This window comes from Euleptes europaea, chromosome 14 (genome assembly GCF_029931775.1).
Source record: "Euleptes europaea isolate rEulEur1 chromosome 14, rEulEur1.hap1, whole genome shotgun sequence".
NCBI classification, from domain to species: Eukaryota; Metazoa; Chordata; class Lepidosauria; order Squamata; family Sphaerodactylidae; genus Euleptes; species Euleptes europaea.
Genome location: NC_079325.1, coordinates 29,323,877 through 29,336,444, shown reverse-complemented (window position 1 = coordinate 29,336,444; position 12,568 = coordinate 29,323,877). Strand labels below are relative to the sequence as shown.

The 12,568-nt window shown below is 43.5% G+C and overlaps 1 protein-coding gene across 1 annotated transcript in view; it reads right to left on the bottom strand.

Annotated features, from left to right (window-relative positions):
- IKBKB (inhibitor of nuclear factor kappa B kinase subunit beta) overlaps positions 1–6,875 on the bottom strand; it is a 36,198-nt gene extending 29,323 nt beyond the window's left edge. Inside the window, exons 1-2 of the mRNA XM_056859977.1 lie at positions 6,741–6,875; positions 1,986–2,080 (exon numbers count right to left, since the gene is read on the bottom strand). Coding sequence (XP_056715955.1) covers positions 1,986–2,080; positions 6,741–6,875 — 230 coding nt within the window. The remainder of the gene's footprint in view (positions 1–1,985; positions 2,081–6,740) is intronic.
- Positions 6,876–12,568: the final 5,693 nt, after the last annotated feature.

The following is a 12,568-nucleotide window of genomic DNA, read 5'->3' as shown; positions in this document are numbered from 1 at the left end:
GAACATCTGGAGCATATTCCAAAGCATATAACTTAATGCAGCTTGTTGATGCTATGTTGGGCTATCACCAGCATTTGCCCTGAATATGTCATAGTGGGCAGGCAAACTCCAATTAAGAAAGCCTGTCTGCCACTGATTCTCCAGAACACAGCTTGAAAGCAACATAATTATAACAGGACATTTGTTATCAGCCTGTGCTTGCGCCTTTTCTTCCACTCTTTAGAAACAGTTACAGTCTGAAAACCCTGAAGTATGATAATGCCAAAAAGATTAATACTACTTTCAAACATTATAATATAAAAATTAAGGAGGGTACACTTAACCTCCTGTGTTTAATTCTGATTGTTGAATACAGGGTGATTAAACATGCTCTGCCTCCCCTCTTGGGTATCGTATTATAAACATTAAATGTTAGTAAATTGGGATATGCATATAGCTCCAGTTTGGGTTTTTTTTTTTGCCATCAAGTCATGGCTGACTCACGGTGACCCCATAGGGTTTTTAAGGCAACAGACATTCAGAGGTGGTTTACCATTGCCTACCTCTGTGTCACGCCCCTTGTATTCCTTGGAGGTTTCCCATCCAAATACTTGCCAGGGTCGAGGCTGAGAGTGTGTGACTTGCCCAAGGTCACCCAGCAATTTTCCATGGCAGAGTGGAGATTCGAACCTGGGTTTCCCAGATCCTAGTCAGACACCTTAACTGCTACACCTCGTCATGATGTTATCCACAATTTGCTCAGCTCTGACTCGGGGCCTTGATAGCAGTGAGATATGCTCTTGTTACCAAGGTAAGATGATATGGGTTCAATAAGAAGTGGGGCCAGTAGCTCCTCCTCCCTCTCTTAGTTAATACTATTTTATGATAGATGCATAGAAGACAGAAGGGCTACTCCAGGCCCTGGAGACTGTTGGGGACTGTCATTTCAGACTATGTGAAGTAGGCTGAACAAAAGAATCTGGGAATGTGAAAGTTTGGAGGCCCTACTGGTTTCTCCTAAAAAAATAAGCAAAGACAAATCAGCCAAAAAATTTATTTACTATTTCTGCCTACTTCTCTATAAAACAAACTACTCTAAAATTAAGAGTTCTGCCTAAGGTTATAAATTCTGCACCCAAGTTTTATACAACAGTTTACTAGCTTGCTTGGTGACCATGCCGTATTTAAAAATGGTTTCATGCCCAGATTAGCTTGTGGAACACAGAAGCCTGAAGGCCAAGCCTCAAAGCAATTATTTCATGCAGCTTGTATTGCTTTTGATGGCACCCAGATGACTAACAATTCCTGCCAGCAAGTTAAGCTACTATGTATTTTGACTGTTTTAAGAGAAATAACAAAAGAGATACATGGACATTTGCAGCATCAATAGCACTGACTAGCCTCATCTTATCGGAGTGTGAAAGCTAAGCAGGGTCATCCGTAGTTAATACTTGGATAGGTAGGGTTGAAAGGTCCCTCTTCACCACCGGAGGGAGATTTTTGGGGTGGAGCCTGAGGAGGGCAGGGTTTGGGGAGGGGAGGGACTTCAATGACATAGAGTTCAATTGCCAAAGCAGCCATTTTTCTCCAGGCGATCTGATCTCTATTGGCTGAAGATCAGTTGAATTAGCAGGAGATCTCCTGTTACTGCCTGGCAGTTGGCAACCCTATGGATAGGAGACAACCAAGACTGGGGTTGCTATGAAGAGGAAGACAATGGTCACCTCTTGCCTTGAAAACCCCATGGTCCTGTGGTCACCATGAGTCAGTTGTGACATCACAGCACACAATTATTATTATTACAGAGACATGACATGAGCCCAGTCCCTCTTTGTTTATTTATGCTGTTTAATGTATAAATGCTTAACAGCTGTGATTCTTCTCAATCCACAAGATGGGGCATGCTAAATAAATACATCTTCAATCCAATAAGATTACTATCCTGATGCTACTTTACATAAAACACACAAAAGCCACAAGTTTTCCAGTGCAAGCACACTACTCACCGTTTCATTATCTGTATTTCCAGACACCATCTTTCTCTGTTGCGAGGACTGAGCTCCTGGCGGCACTGTTTAATGGCAATTTGCTCCCCAGTATCCTGTTATATAAAAAAAGTTCAAGCAGTGTAAATACAGTGCACTGACTTTCATATTCTCAGCAAGCTTGACAAGAATACTGCATACTATGCAGTACAGGTTGAGTATCCCACATCTGGACAGCTTGGGACCAGAAGTGGTCCGTATTTTGGATTTGTCCGTATTTTGGAACTGAAGTTCAACTGTGGTGGGGAAGGAAACTAAACTGATGTCTGAGAGTGCTGTGAGTGAGCCTAGACTTCAGTTTAGCTTCCCTCCCCACCTCAGTTGAAATTTGATCTGACTAGTAGCCATGCCACCCGGCCTCTCCAGACTTCGGAAAGGCTGAGTGGCATGGCTTCGAGTCAGATCTGCACCGCCAGACCTCTCAGAAGTCAGGAGAGCCTGGGCAGCACGGCTCTGCCTGCATGCCAGCTTGAAGGGTCCAGTTTTCACCTCAGTCCGGTTATAGGATGTCCTGATAAGGGATACTCAGAGAGAAAACTATGTATTGATTGTGTCATGTAATAGTTTCACATATAGGGGTTTCACTGTATATATACACCCAGAGGCAGCTAAGCAATCCTAACTGGCACTGTTCCAAATATTTATATTTTACCAGGAACAGTTACCATTCTTCTGTTATCTATCCCTGATAAATTACTGCCCCTATTTTGCGTTTCAGAGAGAATAAAGGGGGTGCTTTTTCTATTTTTTAAATACACTTACACAGTTTCCAACCCTTCCACTGGCTCCCTAATTTGAGTGAGGGTGGATATTTATAATGCACACATGTAAACAGAAAACACCAGTGCAGTTATGCTCTCTCTCCGGGTATCATACACTGCAGAAAGTGTACAGTTTGTATAAGTAGAACCAAATACATCCGTTGGAAGAGTAAATATTCTGAAGTTGAAAGTAAATGGAGGACAGATGAGAGAGAAACTGTTATTGGCAAGAGAAGGACAAGCTACTGTAGATGAAGGAATGCGGCACGCAGCAGGCTGGGAAAAGCCTTCAGCAATGGGGAATTTGGGAGGGGGGCTGGTTTCAACTCATACGGTTATTTTTGAGACGAGAAGAGAGACATTTCAACTAGCATGCTCTGTTCCAAGCCTGTGTTTTCATCTGTGAAAATGTTTTAGAGTATATGTACACGCCACGGAAAACCCGTATGACATCTCAGCACATACTATCATAAAAATACACACAGGTTTTCTGAAAGAAAGCTTACATGGAAATTTTGTCATTCACATGGAATTGTTGCCTGTGGAAATTTTGTAGCACAACATATATGGTTACCAACCTCTATGTGGGGTCTGGAGATCTCCCAGAATTACAACTGATCTCCAGATGACAGAGGTCAGTTCCCCTGGAGAAAATGGCTGCGTTGGAGAGTGGACTTCATGGCATTATACTTAATTGATGTCCCTCCCTCCCTCCCTCCCTTCCTCTCCCCAAACCCCACCACCCCCAAGCTCAGCCCACAAAATCTCCAGGAATGTTCTAAACCAGAGTTGGCAACCCTAGCATATCTCATTTAAAAACTCAGATAATAGCATACAACAGCCAGGAGCCACAGGCTGAGGGCAGGGGGGGAGGTGAGTGGCTGGTTTTGCGAGATGTTTCCCACCCAGCTTGATAGGGAAAATAAACATTTCCCATACAGAACACTTTCTTTCCATGCCAATAACAACTTCATTTGTTAGATTACAAAGTCTCGGGCTGCCAGTTAAAGGCTAAAGGAGAAGCAAGAAGTATCTTGGGATACTTAAAAAGCCTAATAAATTTAGTATGGCTGTGGCAAATGTTTTCCTGGGTCAAAGCCCAGATTTGTATCTCTGACAAAATGGACTCTTGCCTATGAAAGCTTATAAAAATTATTGCTTAAGTAGACTTACACTAGTTAATAAACTGTGATTTAGGAGATCCTCAGTTCAAATGCCACTTTTCCTACAAGCTTTCCCCACAATACTTTTCCAACACTGGGATAGTAATAGTGGCCTACCTTAGAGGGCTCTTGTAAAGATATCATAATATATCTGAAATGCCTTGAACATCTGAAAGTGCTATATCAATGCTAAATATTATTCCTGTATATTATTGACAACATTTCTTTCTGATAAAAGTTTGTTTAGACACCTAAACATCTCAAGAGGTGGGCTGTAGCCCAGAAAACCTTAGGCTTCAATATGTCTGTGGTCTTTTATGCATGGCTGTTTCACTCACCGTCACCCCTCCGATGACTTCGGGTCTTTGTTTGGATTATGCATGCTGCTTCTGACCGTCAGAGGTCGTCTCACTCTCCCCCTGCGTTTCCCCGCGTTTCGAGGGACTTGTTTTATCTCTAATTTGAAAATGCAGGCAAATGCAGGGAAAGAGCAAGGCAACCTTTGACGGTTGGAAACGGCTTGCATAGTCCAAAGACCCAAAGTCGTCAGAGGGGTGACAGCGAGTTAAACAGCCATGAATAAAAGACCTGTGACTCTTTAAAAGCCCACAAGTTTTTTTTGCTACAACAGCTTCCCTAATGGAAGTTGCAGCCTCTGAAAGAAATGGTGATGGCCTTTTAGGGTTCTGCTGCTGATAGAGTTTAAAATGCCTATTTGTGTATATTGGTTATTTCCCCCCCAAGTTTACTACGCTTTCATCATACCAACAGGGAACATGAGGTGTAGAAGTAAACAAACAAATGATTAGCAACTGATCAAGCAAGCCCTGTTTATTTTACAGTGAACACATGTACATCCTGCGTCAAGTGTGTCTGGGGGTCAAGGGAGGGCGCTTGGTGAGAGACCAGGGCTCTGCACTTTTCTTGAGAGCTGAGAGAACCAGCAGGCAGCTTGGTTCTGATCGAACGATGCTGCTGTTTCCACAAGTTTCACAAGATGTAGACGCCCTATCCATACCATGATAATATAAACTGCATGGGATATATAAACATAACCCACTACATTTTAGTTTCAGTATCTCTTGCTCAGAAAAACACTCCAGGACCTGCGTAAATTTCTCCCCTTGGTTTGGACTCTGCCAAGGCCCTCTTCTCTAAACAGAGATCAAGTATTTGGATGGGTGACACAGTGTGTTCATGAATAGTACATGTGTTTATTCACTGTGACTTGTGAACAGAAGGGTTCACTGCATGTTGAACTTGTCTCTTACTCCAGATTGCTATTTTTATTTTCTCCCTCATAATACTAGAACACGAGGTCATCTGCTGAAGCTGGAGGGTGACAGATTCAAAACAGACAAAAGAAAGTATTTCTTCACACAACACATAGTTAAATTGTGGAACTCCCTGCCCCAGGATGTGGTGATGGCTGCCAACTTGGGAGGCTTTAAGAGGGGAGTGGACATGTTCATGGAGGATAGAGCTATTCATAGCTACTAGTAAAAATGGATAGTAGTCATGATGCACACCTATTCTTTCCAGGATCAGAGGGGCATGCCTATTATATTAGGTGCTGTGGAACACAGGCAGGATGGTGCTGCTGCAGTCGTCTTGTTTGTGGGCTTCCTAGAGGCACCTGGTTGGCCACTGTGGGAACAGACTGCTGGACTTGATGGGCCTTGGTCTGATCCAGCAGGGCTTTTCTTATGTTCCTATTCTTTGTCTTGTGATCGTAAGCAAATAGTCTTCAATGCCAGATAGCCCCAGATAGCCTGATCTCCTCAGATCTCAGAAACAAAGCAGGGTCAACCTGGTTTGTATTGGGCAACATAAATTTATGCACGGGAGGTTTTGCCTTGGATTTGCCGCTCTCTAGGTGCACATTTTCCCCATCCAAATTCTCAAAAATCAAAAATAAGCCCCCATGCAGAGAGGAAAATATGCATTTGTGTGTGTATGTAAAGTGCCGTCAAGTCACAGCCGACTTATGGCGACCCCTTTTGGGGGAGTTTTCATGGCAAGAGACTAACAGAGGTGGTTTGCCAGTGCCTTCCTCTGCACAGCAACCCTGGCCTTCCTTGGTGGTCTCCCATTTAAATACTAACCAGGGCTGACCCTGCTTAGCTTCTGAGATCTGACGAGGCCAGGCTAGCCTATGCATCTCGAGAGCAGCAAATCCAAGGCAAAACCTCCCGTGCATAAATGGCCTAATAGTTTTTGGATGGGCGACACAGTGTGTCTACGTGGGTTGTACATGTGTTCACTGTGATCTGTGAACAGGAGGGCTCGCTGCAGGTTGCACCTGTCTCTTACTCCAGATTGCTATTTTTATTCACGATCAGGGACAGAAAAGAGCAAGAGTCCAGTAGCGCCTTAAAGACTAACAAAAATGTTTTCTGGCAGGGTATGAGCTTTCGTGAGCCACAGCTCTGTCTGCAGTAGTAGAAAAGAGCAAGAGTCCAGTAGCGCCTTAAAGACTAACAAAAATGTTTTCTGGCAGGGTATGAGCTTTCGTGAGCCACAGCTCACTTCTTCAGATACAGCTAGAATGTAAATCCACCTCAGGACGTCTCCCTCAAACCGGGGCGCGTCTCCACACGCAACCCAACTGCCACTCTGCTGACGTCACACTGCGGAGAGATAAAGAGAGCGTGCGCGCGCTCCCGCCCGTTTGCCCCCTCGGGGCGGCGCGCGCTCCGCCTGTTTCCCGCCAATTCTCGCCCCCCCCTCCTCCTCCCCGTGAAGGGTGCTTGCCCCGCCGGCCTCTCCGCGACCCCGTCGCGCCCACCCACCTTGTGGTGCCAGCGGATGACGTTGCCGAAGCCTCCCGTTCCGAGACGCTCCCGCATCTCCCACGGGCCGCAGCAGCCCAACGACTGGAGGGGCGCGGGAGGCGGCGGAGGAGGAGGAGGAGGCTGAGGCGCCATAGCCGGGCCGGGCGAGGGGGCTGTGGAGGAGGGGCCCCCCCCACCTCCCGTCAAGATGAGGCCCGTTAGCGGTACTGACAACAGCAGGCCCGGCTACTTCCGTGTAGAGGGAGGGAAGGAGAGGGCGGCGGGCCTGGGCAGGGCGGCGTTTAAAGGGGCCGCAACTGAAAGTGAAACGGGGGCGGGAAAAGAGAAAGGGGAAAAGAAAAACACCGGAGTCTCGATCCTGATTAGTATTTTTGCATCTAGAGATCAGTCCTGGCACAGTGCTTCTGAGCAGGCTTAATCTTGTAGCCTTCCCCACCCCACCCCCAAGTCACCCAGCTGAAGCTGTGCTGTTTGTAGGTGATTTTCCCCCTGTAGAAGGTATCTGACGCCCTGACCTGGATGGCCCAGGCTAGCCTGATCTCTCAGATCTCAGAAGCTAAGCAGGGTCAGCCCTGGTTAGTATTTGGATGGGAGACCACCAAGGAACACCAGGGTTGCTATTCAGAGGAAGGCACTGGCAAACCACCTCTGGTAGTCTCTTGCCATGAAAACCCCAAAAGGGGTCGCCATAAGTCGGCTGCAACTTGATGGCACTTTACACACACAGAGAAGGTATCTGAAGAAGTGAGCTGTGGCTCACGAAAGCTCATACCCTGCCAGAAAATATTTTTGTTAGTCTTTAAGGTGCTACTGGACTCTTGCCCTTTTCTACTACTGCAGACAGACTAACACGGCTACCCACTGTGAATTTCCCCCTGTAGATTCGTCGTCACTGGAAAAGACAGTCATGCTAGGAAAAGTTGAGGGCAGCGGGAAAAGAGGAAGACCCAACAAGAGATGGATGGACTCAATAAAGGGATCTGCAAGATCTGAGCAAGGCTGTTAAGGATAGGACACTTTGGAGGGCGTTCATAGGGTCGCCAGGAGTCGGAAGCGACTTGACGGCACTTAACACACACACAAATTTGTGGTATGCACTTCAAGTGCTTCTATGTATAAAACGTGTATAAATCCCACATGTGCTGTAAGCATTGTTGCTCACAAGGGGGGGGTTCCAACAACTTTAGGTAAAACAGGAATAATTTTTTAAAAACCAGTAACCTCAATAAAACTAGGAATAGCTGCTACCTGACGCTGTAATTAAAAAACCTTGTTTTTTAAAGGAGGACATTTAGCCTAACCAGACATGATAATTTTCCCCATGTCCCCTTAAGACTACCATGTTGTGTCTATGCAAACATAATCAGGTCCCTCCTCTTTGCATGTATTCCCTTTCTGTTCTCATGTTGCTTTTGTTAGTATGGTTGCACACCCTTGTGTGATTGTGTACCTCCCAGCTCACTGAGATTGAAGCACAGAGTACAGGATAAGTTTACAGTAGTCAGTCTGTGTTTTTTATTCTCCATGTTTGCATTTCACAAGGGGCACTGCCATGTGCAAATATTGTTTTTATGTTTTGGCATCCATGTGGGTTGGAGGCAGGTGGGTTTTGACAACAATTGAAGGTAAAGATTGACATGTAGGAGCCTTTGAACACGACCCTGCGCATGATTGTTTATTTGAACATTTGCATATACAAACTCAAGAAAAAAATTGAAATCTACAATTGACCACGTAGGAGTCCATTTAAGCACACCATCAGACAGTATTTGACAACCTTATGTCATAGGGTGATGCCAAAATTAGCAAACCTTTCATTCTGAAGGAAGTAAGAAGCATATTCAGAACGGCAATGAATCATGGGATAGTGTCCAGGTGATAAAAGCCTCGTGCTGGCACTGCAACAACGATTGATGTTTGGGCAGCAGCAAGGATTCATGAAGATAATTGCAAATGTGGCTGAAGCTGCTCATTGAGGCCTACTTCAAAAGAACAATGTATACTAGCAATGTATAAACTCCCTTTTTCAGACTACAATATAAGACCAAATGCGTTTCAGCAATGTCTTGAAATCAGCGTTCCATTATCACAATAGCAATAAAAAGTGAGTCCTTTTAGAATGAGTTAAAGTTCTTTATTATTACGTTCCACGACCAGTATATAAATAAAGGAAGCGTTAATTGCAAAAAAGGATAAAAGCAATATACAAAAATTCATTCATAAACACAGGATAGTCCTAATGGATGCCAGCTAAAACTACACATTTCTGACAACAAATTGGCACTTGGACACTCTCCTGGGCAAATACTAAAAATTAGGTCATTTCAGTAACTGAAATCACTGCCACTCTTCAGTGTTGAAGGCCCTTCCCACTTTTTTTGTCATTACAGACCAGGGTGCAAAACCGGGCAACCAATCGTGTTGTATGATGGTTCTTATCTGACAGAAGATACTCAAGCCTAATTTTATTAGATCTTCCGGGAAACCTTTCTAGCAATGGTCCAATAGTTTCGCTACGACTTTAGAGTGAGTTTTTGATTGATCTTACTGATTATATTGTTGTTACTTTCTCTGCCTTTTTAATTAATTGTTGGTTGCATTGATTTTACTGCTGCTATAAGACCTTATTGGTACTCTCTGTGTATTATCTGACTGCTACCTGCTTGATATTCATTTTACAGCATAATTTGGTTATTGGTCATTTTTTTCTGGTTTTATAGTGTTTCGGATTTTGTGGTTTATTTTATATAATAAACTCAAGTATATTTTTATTTTAAATTATTGCAAGATATTTGGGGCCTTTTATGCAGGGAAGTTTCCCCTGCGGTCACCCTGTCGACTGCTTCGGGGCTTCCCTTTGATTATTCCTGCCTTTTCCGCCCTTCAGAGGTTGCCTTGCTGTCCCCGCGCGTTTTGCCCACATTTTCCAGATTTGGGCTAAAACAGCATCTGGAAAATGTGGACAAAATTCATGGGGAGAGCATGTTTTGGCCCAAATCTGGAAAATGTGGGCAAAATGCACGGGCACAGCAAGGTGACCTCTGAAGGGTGGAAAAGGCATGAATAATCAAAAGGAAGCCCCGAAGCAGTCGGCAGGGTGACCGCAGGGAAACGTCCCTGGGTTAGTTTTGAACAGAAATGTGGGTCTAAATGACTTAAGTAAATAAAATATATTACCCAGTTGGGTAACCACTTATATATTTGATTAATTGCCCAGAGAAGTTTACACCAGAATAAACATGTTAGTCTTTAAAGTGCCACAAGACTTTTTTGTAATGCCTTGATGTCTCAAATCTAAACCATGTGTTGCAAGTCATAAAAGTTCACCAAGGGCTGCTTTCTGTATAAGAGATAATCATAAGACTGTTACTAATGTTAGTTCCAGCTCTTTACTCAAAGGCAGAATCTTCCCCATCTGCTCCTCCCACCAAGTAGTTGACATAATCCAGTCTAAAGTAGTTTTTGGAGAAATTTGAAAGGCTTTTGTTGGCAGCAGTATCTTAGAGGTACATGGTTCTTGGCAGTTCGCTTTGAGAGCTATTGTATGGTTCAGCGGTGGGAGGACAACATATTTTTTTATATTTTACATGAGTTACTACAATAATACCCTTTTTTTAGTTTGGATGGAAACAGACAATATTTTTTGGAGGACCGAACGAAGCATTAAAATTGGTGTAGAATGTGCATTTTTTTCTTAGTACAGTCTCATATCAAAAAGGTGCCTCACAAACCTGCAAACCAATTTTGGCATGCGCGCGCACAAAAAATGAGTGGGTATCCTACAGGCAATAGTGGTTTTGTCAATTTACTTTAGAAACCAGTAACTCAGTGGCTCAAGAGGGATATAATAAGGGAGATTTTTAAAAAAGGTTTTATATACCGAGAGATGCTGCTTCAAATCCTATTTAACCTACTTTAGATTAAATATTTTGATTTCTCAGTGGTAGGATTAGTGTGGTAGTAGAGAGGTGCAAGGCGCATTCCTAAATTAATGGTTGCTGCTTAGGCCCCTCAGCTCCAACTGGGATTTAAAAATATTGACATGCCTAGTAGAGTTACGTATGTCTATCCCGGGAACACAGAGGTTAGGGGACAAGATGGAAACCAGATCCATCCAAACCCATGATTTACTTAAAGTACACATAGATACTAAGGTCCTATTACAGAGGATGTGTGGTTACTATCAAACATCACTCCCCCTCTATATCTTCCTGGTTATGCTCAGTACAAGAAACATGACGTGATGTAATATCTCCTTCAGCAGTTCCTGACCTCTTCTCCATTTCACTGTCATTTGCAGAATGGAAGAACGCTACATGATATCATATTACACAGTACTTTCCAAATGTTACTGGAGGGATGCCCATCAGTGACAGCCACCTATGCTTCTTCCATAATGTGTAAGCTGGCTTGAGATCTTGTGGGGAAAAACCCTGATTCCCCCAACCTCACTCCATCCCACACATCTTTCTAGTCACGTTTGCTAAAAGAAACACACAATGTGATGTCATCACTGTTGGGGAAATATCCCTGTGTATTGGGAAGAAACAAGCCTGTCCTGTTTTGACTGTGCAGTGAAGCTTAAAATTCCGTTTCCAGGATGCCTCGCGCAAAAATATGAAAAAAGTGTAATAAAATCATGCAAACTAAATCTGTGTATCTGCATTTACCTGCTTTGCATAGTGTATTCTAATTGCAGAATTGTTCTTTGTACAGAAAGTGGATTGAGTATGGGACTCCATTTTATTGGCCTCTATCTTTCTTATCCTCCATCTGGCACCGACCGGCTCTTCTCTGTCAGGATAGAGTGTATCCCTACCTTGATGTCAGGATAGAGTGTATCCCTACCTTGATCTCTTCACACTCACTTGGTACAAAGGCAGCCTCAGAGAGAAAACAGTCTGTTCTTTTGCCTCGCTCAACACCATTAATCATGACCTCTCAGTAACTAATCCATATGCAGGAGGAAGTTGTAGGGAATGAAGAATACGCAGTATGGGATTTGTTATGTTTTGGAGTGCCACAAACTATGTGAGGCCCTTAATGAGGTCATCCAAAGTTTTGTTGTTGGGTGGCATTAGTATATAGATGACACCCAGGTATATGTGTTATATCTCTGGATGCTGCTATCTCTGTCCTGTGAACAACTTGGGAGACGAAGGCTTGTTGAGTCAATAATAAATAGTAGGGCCGTACTGCAGTGAAAAGAGATGGGGCAAATAATTTCCAACATTCTGAGTTCAAAGCAGATAATCCCCTCACATGGTTGTCTGATGCACCGTCCTCGCAACTGCAGATGGAGGAGCAGAGGGTCCAGATCAGTGTTTTTGTCTTGAATTGAAGTACCTCACGGTTCCAAGAAGAACAGCGTTCTGATTTACTCAAGTAAATGCTTATTGCTTGCTTTTATGCCTTTCTGCAATTTGCTGCTTAAAGTCTCTCTTTGCTTTCTTTTCCTTATTAATAATTTTAACAGTTAGCATTTATTTTACCAGAGTGTTTTCTTTTTTCTTTTCCTCATTTGGGCAAGATGTCTGTCTTTTCTAGCTTTTACATAACCTCCAAACTTTCTATAGGGATTTAAACTCCCTGCCTTTCCCCTTCAGCTTTCTGTTGATTGATTTTCTCATTTTTGATTAATTTAATTTCAGAAGAGGACATTTAACGGAATTGGACCTTCCAAGCAGCTCTTCACTAACAATATACATTGAATTTAATAGAATTGTGATCGCTGTTCCCATGTTGCTCAACATCAATTAAATGTCTAACCAGATCCTAGGAAATGAATTGTGAGAATGCCACACCAGACACTTCTATTCTTAAAC